Source organism: Cygnus olor, chromosome 9 (assembly GCF_009769625.2).
Source record: "Cygnus olor isolate bCygOlo1 chromosome 9, bCygOlo1.pri.v2, whole genome shotgun sequence".
Lineage (NCBI taxonomy): Eukaryota > Metazoa > Chordata > Aves > Anseriformes > Anatidae > Cygnus > Cygnus olor.
The window spans coordinates 20724625-20745128 of NC_049177.1; the positions used below are offsets into that span (position 1 = coordinate 20724625).

General features: G+C 36.3%; 1 protein-coding gene across 7 annotated transcripts in view; it reads right to left on the reverse strand.

Moving 5' to 3' along the window:
- The window catches only part of NLGN1 (neuroligin 1), a 374128-nt gene that overhangs the window by 192100 nt on the left and 161524 nt on the right, over nucleotides 1-20504 (reverse strand). For 4 of the 7 annotated variants that reach the window (XM_040567189.1, XM_040567188.1, XM_040567190.1 and 1 more), the window contains 2 exons: nucleotides 9446-9505; nucleotides 491-643 (listed from right to left, as the gene is read on the reverse strand). In XM_040567189.1, coding sequence (XP_040423123.1) covers nucleotides 491-643; nucleotides 9446-9505 — 213 coding nt within the window. Of the gene's footprint in view, nucleotides 1-490; nucleotides 644-9445; nucleotides 9506-10474; nucleotides 10549-20504 lie in introns of all 7 variants that reach the window. The other 3 variants (XM_040567192.1, XM_040567191.1, XM_040567193.1) reach the window with 2 other exon arrangements.

Consider the following 20504-nt stretch of genomic DNA (forward strand, 5'->3'; position numbering starts at 1 on the left):
AATAGCAAAGTTGTTTGTTTTTTTTTTAGAAAGAAATACAAGCTACCAGAAGCATACCACTTGTCTACCAACAGCATAAGCATATCCTATTCACCAAGTTTGAAACAATCAAAGGTGACTATTCACTTTCCAACTTGCCTGAGAAAGCAAATAAATATATACATGCATATATTTTACCTGTCTATGAAGTAAAGCATGGCTGCTATTCACAGAAAAAAGAAAAAAAAAGAAAAAAAAAACAACACTTCCATCTGATCAACTCAGCAATGGAAACACCTGTTTCATACCATTAAATGCAAATCATGACAGAGGCTCTTTCAGGTAACACTTGCCATGCCATTTTATCTCATCCCCAGAATAAAAAGCTTTTTTAGACAAATCTGTAAACCAAAGAAAACAGTAACAATAAAAATAAATAAATACTTTCTCACCTATAGCATGAATTGCATTACAGATACCAGGGATTAACGGAAAGCTGAAAGCTTCTTACCAAGTACCCCAAGGCGATAGTTGACTGTGATGACTATCACATTCCCATAACTTGCTAGAACGCTGCCATCATATAAATTTCCAGTGCCTTCCATGTAGGACCCTCCATGAATATACACCATCACAGGCTTAGGTCCCCCACTGTCCCGAATGTCTGGAAAAAATATTAAGACAAATTTTATCTCAAGAAAGTACCAAAAAAAAAAAAAAAAAGATACATGCAATACATATACATATATATATTTAGTGAGGTTATTTTTCTTGAAGTGTTTCTCAAGCAACATCTTTTACATAAGGAAATGGGCAGATAGGACCATTTCTTTGTGACTTGTTTACTTATAACTAGAGTTCATAATTTTGAAACTGTTATTGGCCTCAGAAAAGCAGAAAGGAATTGAAAATGGTAACGTTTGCTCAAATGCAACGGGACAGCAGTCTGATTCTGTTCCTGCTGAATTTGATGTGAAATGTCTTCTAACATCAGTTTGAGCTCATTTAAGCATAGCCTGAACACTTCAGAAAATCTCAGTCCATCTTCCTACTTGCTTAGCTAAAAGCAATTCATCATATTAAGATAAATAAGGTTTCTCCTCATACACAAGTTGCTGATAGCTTCCAGTATGACAGATCAACAACTTATATAAAATATATATATATCTATATAAACAGATGTCTTTTGATAGTTCTGAAGTCCAAATTTTCAAAAATGACTTGGAAGCTCATTAGCACTCGGACCTCCAACACACATTACATATAACCTTGGTAACGTGATGTTTAAGGAGTGTGGGTACTTCTTATTTTACTGGATTGTGAAAAGGACTGTAGGTTATACCTGAAAAACAGCTGCCTGCATTCAAACAAATAGTAAGGTTCTTAAAAGTGACACTGAACTCAAGGAACAATTTTCAAACTCAGAAGCTCTACCATTCTCTCAGACAATAAAATTAGATATTGACATATCATTTTGGGTTTCTTTTTAATGCGAACATTGATTTGGGTATCCCTACTTCTCCCTCAAATCATCTGACTTTCAGTTTGATGCATCGACTCAGGACAAAATTTTGAATATCTAAAGTTTAGTAAACATGTGGATAAACACTGCTTTTTGCAACGAAAGCCCTTAAGAATTAACTCAAAGCAAAAGTTAGTTAATTGATGAACAGTGGGATAATACGTGTTTTTAAAAGTTTTTTTTTTTTCTTTGACTGGAAAGAAATTAACAAAACTGCAAATTTAAACTTTTCACATGCCTGGATTAAATTGTAATTTGAACTAATTTACCAGGCATCTGAGTCTTTTCCATTGCCTAGGGTAATCCTAATATTCCATTCTAGCAGATGCTAAAAATCAAGGAAGACAATAGCAAGAAAGCACATGAAAACTTCCAAATGAGGAACTGCACTGCATATTCCTGTTCAAAGACATTTTTGTCATTATGAGAGTATTCAAGCGACTTCCCTGATTACTCGCTTCAGCTTTTGAAGAAACCTCAGGTGTATTTTTTTACTCCTTTGAGTTGTATGAATCATAGTTAGGAAGCTATCAAGTAAGATCTCTCTAGAATTGTTTGAATTGTTTCTGAAGCACTGTAAAGAAGACTAGGTGAGGGCAGTTAAACTAAAAGCCCTGCTTTTTGAATTTGCTGAAAGAGATCGGCACAGATGCGTCTGTTTATAGAAAGCCAGTTGCTATTATTATTTTGATATTGATTCTAATCTGAAGAAAATGCCAGAACAGTCAAGATCTGAAATTGGATCTTCAATATTGGAAGTACTAGAACAATCATTTATTCAAGACCAAAAGGACGATGAAAGGTTGTACATGAAATTGCTTGTATTGCTTTCCTCACTCGAGCATATAGTAAGGGCTTTCCAACATGCAATTTTCAGAGTGTAGTGCTAAGGAGATTATTTATCTCCATCGTCCATAGGATAGACTTATGAGCTCCTGAGGTTTAAACTCTACACCAAGGAAGAAGTCTTTTGAAATTCATATACTGTTTTCAGTACATGGTATGCTCATAGTCAATGCATTTATTTTTTTCTGATACAAGTGTGGAAGTAATCATAAATTATTAATCTGAAACCACCATGTGACTGTTCCCAGCAGAAACTGTACACAGTTAATTGTATGCTCAGTGGTAACACAGGGGGAGACTGTCTCAGAATTCTTCTTTAATTAAAATTACATAGAATTACAGAGCACCAACTGTGAATAGTAATGAAATGTTGGTAGTACTGGTCTGTTTATCTGGAAAATAATATTGGGATATTTAGAAAAAATGGGTGCCTTTTATTGGAGAAAAGCACACATCCATGAGTAAAATCTGGCATTTAAAGAAGTGACTGAATAAATTCTGTCTGGATCATATTTTTATTTCGTACTAGTAATATGCTTGTAAAAATTACAGGCAGATAAAGTAAGCCTAATTTTAAGCTCTGCCTATGTACCATGTCAGAGCAGATGACACGTAGTATAAATTTTCCTCATGCTGCTTTGCCAAAGTCATCAGTCTTAAAAGAAGCCCCTTCTACAAAAGAAAAATTGCACACCTGTGTGTCTGAGGCAGTAATTTAGTGCTGGGGACATCTGCAAAGCTGTCACAGTGTGAGGCCAGCTGACCTACAAGCCATATTGAAGCTATGAAAAAGAGCTTTTTCATGTGAAAAAGAGGGATCATTGCACTGTGGTCATACAGCCACTGGTTTCACACCAAGAGAAGTGCAGTCTATAGCTAAGAATATTTGAAAGGTGCAAACATGCAGCTGGAAGAGTGCTGTTTAAGTACAGATGTTACTAACTAGTGGATGTTATTTAATAATTAAATCAAAGAAATAGAGAAAAAATTTAGATTGTAATCAAAAGTTGGTTCCTACCTTACAGAGTAAATGTTTCCTCATGAAAACTACAATCCTTCACAATTATAATGGAGCAAATACTAGGTAATAGTCTGTGAGGAAAAATTCTGTATTGGTACAAAAGTTGCAGAAAGATTTTTTTTTCAGAAATTCTTGTTGGAGTTAAGCAGCCAAGTGGACAAAAAATAATTGAGACTTCATCACTCAGCTCCTACAGCTACTTAGCAAAACCCAACCCTAAATGATTTGATGACTCTTCATTTTTTCCTAGAAGCTGGTATCAGTCCTTTGTACTCGTGCTGGAGTGGTCTCTGTAAACTGCAGTTATACTTTCTCACACAGATTAATAGTTATTCATGGAAACAGCTCTTCCTGAACAGGCCTGAATAATCAGGGTACAAATGTAACATTCCAGCCAAGAAGTGCAGTTTTACATACAACTGAAATTAGTTGTATACTGTACATTTTTATTAAGTGTTACTTTAACCGAAAAAGACAAGCAATTCCAAAGACACACAGGAACAGTGCCGTACAAAACTTTCTTGAATTTAACTCTTCTGGTTTTATTCACACAGAAAATAAGTTTTGAGTGCTGTGATTTGTTTGGCTTTAAATTGCTAGCTCATAAAACACCTAAGTAGGTCTTCCTGTGTAGTTGAGAATGATCTTATTTATATGACGTGTGAATTTTGTTATGATGATTTCCATCATCTCCTCTCTTCTGTACCTACCTAATGTTTGTTGCAACTGCTTTTTATGTCAGGTCTTAATTACATTGCAGGCAATTTAGGAATGGGGCTGTCCTTTATTCCGTGTTTGTTATATCACACAATAGGGAACCAGGTCCAACTGTGAATACCGGTCGCAATTGTCATATATAACAAAACACAATTACAGCTTCACTCAGTTGAAGCTGATGTGAATTAGTCATGTGACTTAGCAATTTGCTGGGAACCAAAGCAGGAAAGGAAGCAAGCATACCCAGAGACAACTAAACTGTTTAACAAAAATGTCACAAGCAGCGTTTTTATAAACAGCGTAGAAAATTGTGAAATTTTGATGTTTTGATGTAACCTTTTAATTAAATCTTGGGGTTTTTTTTTGGAACATGAAACAGCCCTGAAACAACAGAGAACTTTGCGATTGGTTACTGGAAAAAACCTACAGAGTCCTTACACAGAACATTGGTGGATAACTGTGTGGCTCTTTCTTAAACTTTTTCCTGAAGTATTTAAGTAGAGCACAGTACCAATCAATGCAATGCTTTTGATCACCTGAAAGCTTTTTTTTTTTTTTTTTTTTTTTTAAGTATTTAACCTTTCAGGTCAAACCTGTAATATGCCTCATCTATCATATGCTTTATAGATGCAATATTTAATAAACTAGTGCCCTTATCAGTATTAACATGTAAACATCCGCTAATGCTACATTTTTAACATGAGATATTAACTAAATGTCCTGAAGATCGCTAAAGGTAAGTAGTAATTTTAAGCTGTTTAAAGATTGTTAGAAATTCAAAAGTTAAGACTTTACTGCACAAGCAATGCTTGGCATCGACAGTAGTATAACAGAACCCCAAAGAGGTCCTTACATTAAAGGTCTATCAGAATTTTTACTGTGCACATTTTCAAGTGTTAATAACAGCACTGCAAAAATTCAACATCATCTAAATTATCTTCCTCATGTAAAGGGAAATCTGCTTAGGGAATATAATCTGCAAAATTTAGTATGCAAATGATGTGGGAATCTATACTTGAGAGTGGGAATCACAGAACTAACAGGAATGAATGACATGATGAACAGGAAACATGAACTCATCTTTGTGTATCTGTCAATACTTCCACCTAAACTGGTAACATTTGTGATACTCCAGCCTGGCTGGAACTCAGAGGCTATAATTAAGGCTGGAGTATGTGGTTGCTTTGCAAGGTAGATGAATCTGTTCTGTTGTTTACTGACTTCTGAAGTCCAAAAATGTACAGCTAGTGCCAGACGGAAAGATTGTTTCTCTGTTTCTTACCATGACAGTTGAAAGCAGATGACACGCTAAACTTAGCAACCTACTCTATTTTAATACTAATAGAACAATTCTGGAGAAGATCCTCATTTCTGAAATGCACTCTTCTCTTGCACCAACGAAGCTACAGCCTGTTAAGCATACAAAGGAATCTCCAGATGGATTCTGCATCATTAGCAATTTAAAAGTGAAGAGTGGATTTTAGCTAAGATTTAAAACACGCTCCGGACCAAGAACTTCCTTCGTTCTATGAAGTCCAATGGCCCCTGTAAGACAGAGCATCACACTAAATGATCAGAATGATCACAGTTACAGTCTGTGAACAAACAGCAACATCTATTCCCAATCTGTCTCCCCTTTCACAGGAGAGATTGGAACAGAGAAGGGAAGAGCAAAAGTATCCAGTAATTACACTGCAGCCCACACTTCTGAGGCACACACTGTCAATTCGCTGCTTTACTGTGGACCTGGCATTTGCATTCTTCAATGCCTGTATTCCTCATTTCTAAAAATGGAATAATAGCATTCCTCCATCTCAGAGGGATGTTGAGAGTGTGAATACATTAAAAATTGAGATGCTCAGATAGCATTGAGGACTAAATAAGGATCTGAGACTGACAGATTGATTTTCTAGGTAATGTGTGTATGACAGAGTGGTGGATGAGAAGAACTCATTTGTGAGCAATCCTTCATGGATATTTAATACAGCACTAACTACCTAGAAGTCCAGTTCTGATTACTGAGTACATAGGCTAATTAATGAGTTGTGTCACTGTATTTTAAGTCATGCTAGTGATTTTAGCATAGGGGAAATAAGGATACATAGAGAACTCCCTCCAGCCACATTATATGAATTCAAATTATTGCTTCACTGAAATTAGGATAAATATATTAAGATCTTTCTTTTTAAACCAAACCTCACTCCTAGACTGCATGCACATGCATAGGGCAGGCGCAGTTTATTCAACTGTTAAGCAACTTAAATTTTCCTTCTACACTACATATTGCTTACCTGTATGTCAGTAAATACACAAATTCACCACTGCTATACAAATTCAAAGATGCTTACTGGTTATAGGCATTTCTGTCACTGTCATTTTTGGTGTCTGCACAGGTAGTTCCCTACTTGTTGAAAAAGAGGTAAGCAATTTCATGCATAGGCATGAAAGGGTTACACCAACAAAAACGTTACCAGACTGAGGGGGAAAAGATTTATACAATTTGACAGTGCACACATTTCACACTCGTAGATTTTGAAAACACCTTCATTTTTTAAACAGCAAATTTGCAGATCATTAGCTGGTAATGTGCACTACTGCCTTTGGGTCTTTTGAAAACAAAAATGAAAAATGATCTAATTAAGCCTGGTCTACTGGTTGCAGCACATGCCAGAGATCCAAGTATGATTACTGAATCTGGTGCTTGCACTGGCAAGGTTTGGACAGCAATACTGGTAGTGACATGTGGCAGATAGGAGCAGGATTATTGAACGCAGTTTCAAAATGAAATCTAATCAAACTGATGCATGAGTGACACAAGATAAAACACTTTCCAGGCATTTGAGCCAAGGAACTTCTATGGAAGATCTTTCTTCAGGAAATGCTTAACACAGGAAATGGAAGTGGTGGCTCTGAAATCCTTAAGTAACAGAGATACCATTCTGTAATAGAGAAACCCTTCTGGGCATTTTGGAAGTCACTGTACATCTGCTTATGTAGCATGGATTCTATGGATATGAGACAGCCCTTTTCACTGTATTGGCTCAGTCTCCCTAATAGCCTGACTGCATCACTCATTGAGTTTGACATGTTATATTTTGCTCCCAGTATTCCATCTGTAGATACACTTATATTTTCTAAAAACTACCATAGTGCAAAAGGTGAAGCTTTAATGGACAAGTCAGTAATTGAGACAGGTAAGGTGGCTTTTTACTTTCCCGCTACTCCTATTTAAATACGTGACAAACTTTGTGAACTCTTCAGTTCTGCATATGCAATACCTGCTAGAGCTTCAATGCAGAACTCCTCCTCCACAGAGGGACAGTTAAATGCAGGGCCTTAGCACGCAGGGTTTCTACCAACCCAGCAGACATCCTCAGCAACCTTTGGGGTCTGCTGATCATAAAACTTTGTTTGCCCTGTCTCTGACTCTTGGAAGCAGTGAACATCTAACTAATGCTTGCATTCTTCTATTGGCACAGAAAGGAGAACAAAGCCATCACTTGTATGCCAGAGAAAATTAATCCCAGTTCTTTAAGTTAGAGATTTATTAATGCTTTAAATGTGTTTCTTCCCCTCTAGTTTGACTGCCACGTTCTTACAGTCCTTTCTCTCTCGTGCAGCTGTCAAGGTGGGAGATGGGTTTTCCCTGACACAGACACTTGTTCTCCAAAGACAGAGATACCTATTCTCATTTGACTTTGCATATTAAACCACGTTCTGATAACAGCCACTCTGCTGAATTTTAGCAGATTGTTTTAGTAGTCTCTTTTAAGTGTGTCTAAGTAGACACCGACTCAACAAATGTTAAGCCTTCAGTGTCTGTCTTGGCAATTATACAGCAAATTAGAAGAGCCATTAAGGTCTCCTGGATGAATAACCCAGGTTTCAAACTATCTTAAAACATATTTTAAAGCAAGACACTCACTTTTACTGTGGCTAATTCAATATTACAGGTCTTCGAGAATACACAAGAATGTCTTTTGCAACATTTTCTCATGAACTAATGTAAAAATAACTTGGCCTTATAGAGCTCAGTGGCTCTGAATTACCATAGTCCACTCTGAATAATGACAGCTTTCAATTAGGCCTTCTTTCAAGTCTTGGGCCAGCTGGTGGGCTTTCATTTATATGCCTAACTTCACATTCAGTAGAGATCAAGGAAAATAGACAAATCTGAGTTTACTTGTAAAGTCTCTGTTCTGCTATCAGTTAAGAAGTTAAATGGTCATATTTGCCTTCCTTGACCTTGTGATAAGACCACAATGTTTGAGTAACACAGTTAATGGACTGTATGATGAAAAATTTCTTAATTAAGAGCCTTGCAATTTACATATTAAGCTTTATCATAATAACTGATAAACCCAAATATTTAACACAGAAGCAAGTAGCAACTCTATCAGTCTTATACGGAAATTTGTTTTACTCATTGGCCATATAATATACGAAAGCATGTGCTTAAGATTCAGAATTTTGAAGCACATCTACTTGAAGGGATGAGACCACCCATGAGATAGAGCCCCATGTTACCATTTTCACAGCCCTGAAAAAAATCAAATCCGCATCACTTACGATTAACAGACATCATTCATAAACAGAATAGCATGCTTGAGATTTCTAAGTTTTGATTTTACTTGGCAATATGGGTTCCAAGGAACACAAGCAGATAATCATCTTTATGTGGCTTTAGAAAACAGATCAGATTCCTTCAGATGACTTGGGTTTAGCTCCACTGAATTCACAGGCACTGTGCAGAGCTTCACCACCTGCAAACACTGCCTGGTGCTCAAGGGATACCTCTTCTGTACAAGGAGGTGTGGGTAGTCTTGTATTTATTTATATTTGTTCACGGTAATATAAATGCAGAAGGTTTTTTATCCAGAGAAATTCAGTTGCTTAAGAGACACTTTCAGTTTTCTGTATTTTTCCTTTTATAAACACAATATTTGATGCGTTTATCAAACTAATAGGCAGTGAAAAACATCTTTTTACTGGTGAAATACATAGGGTTAGAAAACATGCAAAAAGGTGTACAGAAACTTTAAAAGAGTGTTAGTTCAAATAGTATGGACAAAATTCAGTCAAAAGGTGGGATGCAACATAGCAAAAGTCCATTTCAAGAAAACAAAAACCCCTCCGCTTTAAATATTGTTACTGTTTTGTATCAAAACGTAGAACTTAACAACATTTTCTTTTAAAAAAATTAAAAATGTATGTATAACAACAAGCAAGAAGACAAAACACATCAAAAATGAGAATTAAAAAAAACTCTTCAAAAGAAGACAAGAAGTCAAAAAAAGAGGGGAGAAAAAAGATTTTCAGGGATCCTTGTCATGCAAATCAGTTTGGCGGCAAAAAAATACCTTCATCTTCAGCACCGTCATTATCACCTAAATCATCTGTCTGTTTCTTTGTAAGGGGACCTAGGATTGAGAACGGAGAAAATGGAGGAAAAAGACAATTCAAGAATATACAAGACTGAGGAAAAAACAGTGAATATTAAATTCCCATGGATGTTTCAAGAAAAACATTTGCAAGGAGGGAAATCTTAGTTTATAACAACCAATTTTTCATTAAGTTTTTAAACATTACAGCAAAACCTTCCCTAGGGGGTATGGCTATTAGAAACATCTAGCACAAGAATCAAAGTGCCCAGTGCTTTTTTTTTAAATGAAGAATCCAAGCTTGTTTACTAAAAGCATACCCACCGTAATAAACTATACTCATGCACTTTTTTCTTAGTAATAGTGGATACAAGAAATGCCAAATTATCTTTCATTTAATACAATAAGGTGACTAATAACTGTCTACATTTGGTTAAAACAACTTACTGTGAAATGCTAAATCACATTTCCAAGTTCAACCATTTAAGCTCATGCTTTACAAAGAAAAGCATGGGTTTCGCTTTTTTTTTTGGGGGGGGAGTGGGAGGAGGGACACAATCGTTACATTCTCTTTTAAATAGAACTGTAGTTTCCCTTGAAACCTTTGACTACCTGCTGAGATATTTATAAAGAAACTTATAAAGAAACATGAAAATCCATATGTAAACTAGAAACAGGTGTGAAATCCTAGACCAACTGAAGACAATGATTTTTGCCATTGATTTCAATGGGGCCAGGGTTTCTCCCACAGTATACAGTAGTTACACTGAATATGGAATTGCAGTTTTAGCTTGGGCAGGATGCAAAATATAATTCCTTATTTCCATAAATAGACTGCAAGACAATTTTTTTTATGCCCAGCACTATATCGTTAATACTTATTAATAGATTAATCACTTTTCCAATGGGAAAAATGCCCGCTCATTTACTGAGTAATAAAAATATACACCAGAAGGAAAGTCAAAGGCCATTTTGAAAATATTTCCACATCATATTTTACACACTTACGCACAAACAAAAGACAGTTGGAACTCAGCATTATCTTTCCTTTTTTTTCAGAGCTCTCTCATTTCCATGACATTCTGTAATTTGCATGCAAAAAAGCAATCAGTACAAACACAGGACTAAGTAACAAAAAAAAGAAAAAGCCAGCCAAGCACAGAGTTGAAAACAAGAACTCTCATGCATAAAATAGCAATAGACAGAAATAACAAAAAAAGATGAACAGTATGTGTTGGTATTTGCAGTAGATGTAGGCAAGAGACATGCATTAACTCTAGGCACTATGGAGTATTAAAACATTTGTACTGGAAATGCTCTATTTAGCTCTTATTTTACACAATATTAGTTACTCAGCATTAAACCTGTAGTTCCTAGGCAAAATACTATGTATGTGAGTGATGCATTTAAAAAATTCAAAAATGTTTGTACCAGGTGCATGGATTTGAGAAACAGAGAACTCATGAAGTACCATGAGATTTTAACTGTGAATTTAGGAGCTGGACCATGTTATTGAAAACCAAAGCTCGATACCTTAATCACTGCATCAACCAGGAGTACAGTTTTAAACCCATTCTAAATACAGAACACCAGAATTATACATCATAAATTAAACATAAGCATTTTTATAGTCACACCTGCAACAATCATTCTCTTCAGTACGGAACCTTGGTGAATGCAATAGCTTTTCTTAATGGAAACCCTGGATGTAATCTGCACAGTATATGGCATTAGATAAGTCGACCCTATCTGAATGCGCACATTTGAATGCCTCTCTGCCCACCACTCTCATACCACAGCAACTTACTCCTGAAAGAATAAAATTACAAAAGTAAAAGATGTATACAAAGAATAACAATCTCATGGTGGGTTTTCAGCACAGTGTACAGGAGGAATGAACGTAAAATTCTTAGAGCTATGCATCTAATAGCAATGGAGAGGCAGACAACCAAAGATACACATACACATTTTTAGCAGTTTCTTATATTTTAAAATAAGTCACCAGAAAGGAACAGTAGATTCTGGAAAGGCAAACAGCATACATTTATCCAAATAACTTGCACGGAGAGGGACAATTTCTTTTCTGTATGAAGCCATGATAATGAATGCTACTGATTTTAATACCTGGCCTTTCTGTGGTATTTTGTTTAGATTATGGTTCCAGATCTCAACATCAGTTACGTATTGCATTCAATATGTCAACACAAGGGACAGACCTCAAAGCATCTATAATTTTATAGTCTAGTGAAACATCATTGGGGTTAGCTATTAAAGATAACCCGGGTGATTTTCATATTTATACAGGTGTGAGTTTCACTAAAAGGCACAAAGTCAGACCATCTTCCTCATAATCATGCTGCAATACAGGTCAGGTCATGCTTTCCTCATACCCCTTATGTCTCTCCCAATACAGGGGCTCAGCTTGCCCCATCCATGAAGCAGAGAGACGTTCCTGACGGAGAGGTGAGGCAGACCTACCAGGCACCACTGATGCTATTAAGAAAGATGAGAATTTCTGCCATGACTTCACTCCAGTCTGCAAGTATAGTGGACCATATTCACCCCCCCCCCCCCCCCCCCCCCAGCAACAGTTAGCTTAGAGAACTACAGACCAAAATGCAGTAGAGATTTTCAGCTTCCTGGAATTAGAGTGATGGCCAAGGTCTAGAAACCAACACAGTTTAGACGTCATGCTACAGGCATGGAACTATTTACCTGTTATATGTACTTAACCTATACATACAGCTACACAGTGAAACAATTTGTATTTGTAAACCTTTCTGCAACCCCTAGAAGAAACATTTGCTCGAGACCTGTTGTGCATATTGCTATCTGAAGCAGCACACAGCAACATAGGGCTATACACTTGAACCCTCAAAGAGGAAGGAGAGCTCTGAATTCAGCTGTTTGTTCTTTGCTGCCTGTTTCAATCTTATGGAAAGATCCTACAAAACAGCAATAGCCATTTTAATTAAAAATAAATCAGGACTGGCTTACGTAGTAGGTGTACCATTTTCATTTATTTTCTGCAGGTTTGAAATAATATTCTACAGAAAATTTATGATTTTGTACGTTAAACATATACCTCAACTGGATTTATTTCTTTGGCCCTGTCAATTTATTCAATGCAAAATTCTTCAGTTTTTTTCCATCCTTTTAATATTCTTTTCAGGTACTAGGAACTAACTTTACAAATACTGATAACAAAGACATGACAGACTCCAAACCAAACTCTAGTGAGTGATATCCCTGCTCGTGGCAGGGCGGTTAGATTAGATGATCTTTAAATGGCCCTTCTAACCCAAAACATTCTACTACTGATTCAAACAAAGAAAAATATAGATATATATTTATATATATTATAATCCTAATTCTATAGAATTCTATAATCCTAATTCTATAGAATTATGATTACCAAAGTTTTTTGGCCCACTTCTTTCCACTCTTGTTCAATTGGAGCTTCTCTTCACCCTTCACAAAGGCTCATTCACTCCTATTCTTTGATCACTTTACTTATAAAATTGGGCATCCATTAGAAAAAAGCCATTACTTCATTTTATGCCCCCTAAAGGGCATGAATAGTCTTGCTACAAAAAACTAAAGGAATGCTGTGTAAAGGGGAATCTAACACATGCTTTACTCATTTAATTTGAGAATAGTTCTTACATTACAGAAGTTATTCAAATATTTATTCTATTTGCATTGCAATAAGTGTTAACATGAAAATTTAAAATCTCTATAGTTGACCCCTGCATGTTTGCAGGTGGCTTTCCTTTGCTCAGAATGAGAGAAATACCTGTTAGCTGAAGAATAATTATGTGCCCAGAAATTATTAAAGTCCAGCCATGTTAATACTGTTTTTAATCGTTCCCTTTGTTGAAGGACTAATGTACTGCGGCTCACAAATACATTAAAGCCAATTATAAATTCTCTCTTTATGATCTTGATTCACCAGAAATTATCTTTGGCCTTTTGGACCACACGTGCATGGGAGGGATGGACACTTGTAGATGTCATTAGCTTTTCAGCCTAGGAAAGCTGTTTGTCACCAGAAATTCATAGTGGAAGTTGACACCATTTTGTAAAACAGCACAAAATCTCTAATCTATTCTTATGTATACAGCCACTATTTGGGCCAAAATATTCTCCTTTGGTAATGAGAAGAGTCAGAAAGAAGAAAAGGACCTTTTACATTAGGTTAGGCAGACTCCATTTTAGAAACCACCACAGCAATAACCATTCCTTGAGTTAAGGTGTCTGTTCAATAAAAAGGGAAAGAGGTGAGATTATGGCAAACTGCTGAAATAATACAGGTATTAGAATAATTCACTAAGTGGGTTGCAACACCATGGAATCTATTTATACACACATTAAATGATTATTTTTGCATCTTTAAACTTTGATAAATGCTTTCTTGACCATTTCTTTTTCATTAGCCCAGTTTAACTCAGCTTAAAGACCAACGGAGTGAAATTACTTTGCCTTTTTAGGTACTACTTGGATTCAAGTACAAAACAACCAATCCATTGTTATTTCAACTATAATTTTTCACTAGAATCATATTTTTCTAGCTAAAAAAATCTGTGATGAATTATCAGTCTAGCAGATGTTAGCTGAAGCACAATAACATGTTGTACCTACCTCATGGTTTTAATTCAAAAGAAATTAATGATGAGTTATAATTAACAATCTTCAGACCAACATTTTCAGTGAAGAGAATTCAAAAATCAAAATCTTATATGTTGAAATTAAAACATAACTATATAATAGTTTTTCTTATAAACGTAATGACAAATTGGAAAGATGCAGCATAATAGTCATCTGATGAATAATTTTATAAAATCATTATCTTTCATTTGAAAATTAGAAAGCTGTCAGCAGAAGACTAGAATTCCTTATAGAAGAGATATTTAGAAGGTACAAGTGACAGCTGGGTCTAAACGAAAAACCTAACAGAAAGAAATCTTTATCATTATACTTTGTCGCAATAGACAAAAAAATCCACTTTATATTTCCCCTTATTACTGTCTTGCTTTTACCACATGCTCACTTTTCCTTGTTATTTCTCCCCTGTACGTTCCTGTTATTTGCATAGTGTACTTATTTGTCAAGTGTACCAGCAGGGCAAAGCCCCGGTTGCCTTTGCTTTTTGATGATAACATTTGCACTCATGTTTTAACAACAAATGATGGCACAAACCTCAGTCATTTCACCTCTTACTACCTGATTTATGATGACAATCAAATACTGTAATTAGAGCTGCAAGTAACTCAAATTTGCATCTGCAAGTGAATGACAGGTGCAAATTGAACCCACAAAAGGGTTGCCAACTTTCTCTGAAAATTTACATGTATAAATGCTTTGTCACTAAAGAAGCTATTCTGACACTTCAAGACTAACTCCTGCTGTGTCTTTTATAAAATCATATTGCTGAAGTGTCACACAAAGAAGGTTTAATCCTGAGCCTTTTTATTCACAAGATTAATCACACTGGCTGGATCTTGATTTCCCTTAAATCTGAAGGAACTTCATTACCCAACACTACGTTTATATGAATTTAAATGAGGTGAAAATCCACGACTGGATAGTTTCACTTCTCTGCTTCCCATTTTAGGTGCAGCCCAAAATTCAGTGTATTCTCCAAGGTGAGGGCACTTTACATTCACGTATCCTGTGGAGAGCATCCCAAATGAACCCTCGTTTCAGCCTTTCTTTAAAACCCATTCCCTTTGCAATAGGCCACTCCATAAATCTAATTTCCTTTCTAAACGGCTTTTGGTTACATGATATGCCTTACACAGTCGCGCAGCATTACTAGGGAGTAGATGGGATAAGTGCAAATCACTGAGTGAGTTGGTGTCCCGAGGCCCATCCACACGACAGCCATGTCGAGCCCTGAAGCAGCACACGCCTTATCCTCCTAGATGCCTGCTTGCCCAGGGCAGCCTCAGGGTGCCCTACGAGATGGCAGCCCCAGGGGTGAAGCTCTGCTCCACTCCATCCCCACCACAGCAGCATGGACAACTGCACTGCTCACACCAGTGAGATTTAACAGGACAGGTTCAGAGATGGCACACATGATTTTTCCTAACTTCTCACGAAGTACCAAGCTAATATCCTAAATTAGTTATCTGCTAACCCTTACAGGTTGCAATGAAAACTTAACTGATGCAGAGCATACTTAGTACAAGGATGAAGCAATTCATTGGAGAAGAACTAACAGACTGATAATTATTCTAGACATAGCAGCTTCGGAACCACGCTGACTTCTGTTCTAGCCCTTGAAAAAAAAAAATCACATTGGAGCATGGAGAGGAGAGAGACATTTTACTTTCCAGTGGGCTAAGCAAAGAAACGACTAAGGAAAGGAGCAGACACTTGAGGTAAAGCAGTGGCTGTGCCTCCCATAGGGATTACCTGCAACAAGAAGAATGCTTCAAACACACTGGGACTCTGTTGGCTAATGTTGAAAGACAGCCCATGCATTTAACAAGAAACACTGCAGTGTGAGTACAAAGCTCCATAGGCAAGGGATGGGCAAGTAACCGACAAAAAACAAATCTAGTAATTGTTGTATGGTTATCAGCATTTACCACTATTGTGCCACTTTACTAGCCTATATCACAAGTCCATGCAGCTTTTAACACTTCACTGACATTAATAATTCATGATGTTTACAGATACTCATGTTCCAGGGTGACACCACCACTATAATAATGGAATGCAGCGTTACACAGCTATGCCACCACCTGAACTTCAAGATTATGCATCAGTTTTCTCTCTACAGGTAACGACTGCAATTCAGACCCTAATGAAGACTCATGCACATGCTTAACTTTAAGCCTCTGAGTAAGTTCTCTGAAGTCAACAGGCTAAACCTCCTAATAATATACAGATAGATTCACTCCCATTAACAGAACTGCTCCGCTCCTATATGCATCTGTGTCAGGTCGTCAAATCAGAAATTTGGGATGCTCAGTCCTGCTTCTAACTAGTAAAACTTCAATCAGTTATTCTGAAGACAAAGCTAACCAATAAATAGAATCTCAGTATCTTGGACATGCTGTCAAAGCTCTGTGATAAGATTGTTATTATTTTTTTTAATAAACACCTTTTTATTCAATTTGTATACATATAAATAAAATGCTAAATCTATTTTCTACATCTCCCATAATCAAACTGCATCCTAACTTTATGGAATATTTGAATTTGTTTTAGATCAGAAGCCTAAAAAATTAGTATTTAACTCATGCAATGCAACCAAGAAAGCTGCAATTTTAATATCCAAACTTTAAATTCCAAAACGAAAATTCACAGTTGCCAATTGTAATATCAACATTAATCTTCACATTCTTTCAAATCTCTGTAGTGTTGCTGTAATAGCAATGCAAGTCAGGATGCAGTAAGCAAAGAATGCTTTTAAATCATATAAGAAGGTAGACAGCCAAGAAACGCTAAAGAAAAGTTAAAAAGATAAGGTTTGGGCCCTCTGTTGCTGGTTTTGTGCCTTTTTTGTGTTATTTTGTTTCAGACAGGTGGGTTGGGCCATCAACAAGGAAAAGAGATGTTAGAAAAAAATTCTCTGCTACCTCTTGCCTTAAATACCAAAATGATTAAAAGCATTCTTAAAATTTCTTATTCTATTTATTTTTGTCTTTCTGTTCTCAGACCTGGAATGGGAAAAAAGACTAGTCCAGAACAGCCGCATGCACAGGTGAGATAGCTTTGGGTCCTTTGCTGGGGACAAATGCTGTCAGTCTGCATTGTGCCGAGAAAGCCTTTTTTCCCCACAACTAATTCTATTAACTTCATAGGCTGCTGTTAGCAGCAGCTATATAGTATTGTTCAGGGCACACCTGAGTACACAGTCCAGCTCTCAAAACCCACTTCCACATCCTAAATAGAGCAAAAACATCTTCACGTAACCATGGACTTGAACATTGCAGAGAATCAACTTAATCATGCATAGTATTTTCATATAAGAGTCTGGATGGAAATAAGTTCTCCCTTCCCCAGTGTACTCCATGTCATCTGTTTTTCAGCCACATGCTTTTCAGTTCTGTACCATTCATTGTACCACTGTAACCTGTGCGTTATTTTTGCCATCTTGCATCCCATAGAGATCATAAGTAATTTGCAAGTTTTATTTTCCAAATATGTTACTATCAGTGGAACTTAATTCTCCAGTTTCCTCACAGAGCTGAAGTTCTTCAAAAAAGTGGTGAAAGGGAAAAATGTAGTTTATGGCTGACTGCAATCCAACCCTCCCCACAAACACTCAGCAGACAGGGGCAGGGAGTTGATCAATGAAGTGCTCTGTCTATAGATGTCCTCACTAACCCCAAATCACTACACTTCTTGCAATGCTTTGAGCAGCAAGAAGGAAGTCTGATCCTATTTGTTAATCATAAAGTTTTGCCTTCAGCATCACCCAGAACTTCCCCATCATCTAATGCTGACGCTTGTACCTATGGCACTGAGTTTCCTTGTTCTCACTATTATATCCAATTTTGCCTCTCTTGATCTCAGAGAGCAGAGATAATACTTCTGATACTTTATATCTGCATGTAGAGACATTTAAATGCCTTAAAACAGTCATACAACAAAGTTTCTCCCAGGAAAATAAAGGTCTGATTCTTTTGGTTATGTACAGCTATCTGGAGATATGTACACATATTTACAGGTGAGTTCTACTATGTACCTTTTTAACAGATTCTTCCCACAGATCTGAAGCTCTAAGCATTACTGAAATATAAATAGAAATACATAAAAATCAATAAGCACCAACACTAATAACCTGGTGTTCAGAACTACAGACTTTCCATTAACTTGGATCTTAAAGAACCAAGATACTCCAAGTCAGATGTTTCTCTGCTATTCAAAGCTTTCAAGGCATCCTTAAAAGATCCTTTAATTGGAATTGTGGTCACCAGCTTTTAGACACGGTTTTACCTGCCTGCATTACCACACCTTTTGACAGAATCAAAGTGCCCAGCTCTGAGCAACAGCAATGAGAGATCTGTGGGGGCAGCACTTCTGGAAAAGGTGGTCAGGAGAAAAGTGCCTTGCCTGAAGTATTTTCTCATGCTTACATACTGTATTTTTAGAAGAGCATAATTTTAGGCAGGAAAACTCAAAACTTCTCGGCAATGGAGCAGTCACAAAACAAGAAGAGCACAGCCAGCACTTGAAGATTAGTAGGATCAAACAGATGTCACAAGAAAAAAATTTCATTTTGACATGTTTTCAATATTAGCATGGTACTTGTTTTGAAACTACAGTTGACTCGCTCTGCATTTTATATTACGGATTCCCAACTGGATAGATAAAAACCTTATACTGAATGGAGCATGAAAGGAAACCAGTGCATCACTTCTAATGAAGCAGAACTTACAGACAAGCAGCAAAACTTGGGACCACATATTTACACAGTTCCTGTCGACTCCTATAGAAGGACAGAAGGCTCAAAAACCTTCTAGTAGACGCTTTCCACTCATGATTCCTATTTAAAAATTGATTACCTTAACACAGAAGCTGGTGAGCAGGAAGCGATCATCAAAATAGATCTACAAAATGTCAAGTCTGGCTCTACAATATATTATTTACAAAAGCACAGCAAACTTAATAGCAAAATGTCAGAGTAGCCCTTGCTTCCATTTCCATGACATCCATTTAGGTGAGAGTTGACAGGTTTGGGACAATATAACATTTCTAATTCTTTATCTGCTGACAATGACTGTGCTCTCTGGAGGAAAGCACTACAATGCACAGCAGATAAAAGCAAAACATTTCTCGGCACTGGACAAAAGGTACTCTCACTTTATTTCCTTCTCAGAAGTCTACTTATGTAGGATCACTGTAATGGGCACAGTTAGTTTTTATACTGAGCTACGTTTCTCTTTTTTAAAGCTAATCCCGGTGTGGTAAAAGGTACTTTCTTTTCCTAACAAATATGAAATTTCCATAAGCAGTGTGAATTACTAAATTATAACAATGGTCCATGGTTTCACACTACTCCTTTTGATAAAAAGACCAGTAGTTAAATTAAATATGGAGTTCTGTAACAACTGTGCATCACATTCAGTTACTTTATAATCACTAACTCTCAAGTTAGTATTTTTGTTTTTTAAAAAATAGTCCCTAATATGATTAGAATACCTTCTGTTTAGAAAGTAATCAAATCTATAGGGATAATTTTGAGACACTCCTCATGACTCCTTAGTCAACTGGAGTTAACAAAAATATCACAATAATCCAAGCTCCATCCCACTGAGCTGAATTTTTACAGCAAGCACAACAAACTACTGCAGCAGAACAGTATTTCAGACTACCAAGCTACCAAAATGGAAAAAGCTAAAGTAGTTCCTGGAACAGGCAGCTTTTCCTATGGGGCAGCAAAGATCGATTTTGCTTATGGACCCATCAGTCAAGAATCTCACTCCTTGTTTTTACTTAATCATCAGCAATGGGAAGTTACCATAGGGTGGAGGCAAAATTTTGAATTCGCAATTTTCCTTTAAGGTTTAGTTTGCTAGCATTGTAGATTCATTAAAGTTTTGGTAACACTAGACATTATTTTTGGCTCTTCAGCTACAGAATTATTAACTGAAGTGTAAATGTATGTATAGAAATAGGAACAATCCAATTAACTTCAATAGATTTAGAGCTTCTAAATCATACCTTCATATTTATAGATGTGCTAAGTCTACTTTTAAATCACAAAGTTAATATAGGAGAAAGTTTTAGAAGTGTATGTGGACATAAATGACTAGTTTTTGCTAATCCCCTTTCTCCTGCAATTTTCTTTTTATACTTTGGATATATCTGATGGAAAAAGACTAGATACAGACAATAGTTTGAAAGCAAGAAAAAACTTATTACTGATAACTCAAAAACAAAACTTCATTTTTCTTTTGTTGGCGAAATTTTTTATTGGTGAAATTAGGTTTCCTGGAAACAATATTGGTCAGGAACACCAAACAATGATATTCAGTGTCTTTTTTTCATCTCAAAAGTTTTTGATAGAATAGTTCTATTT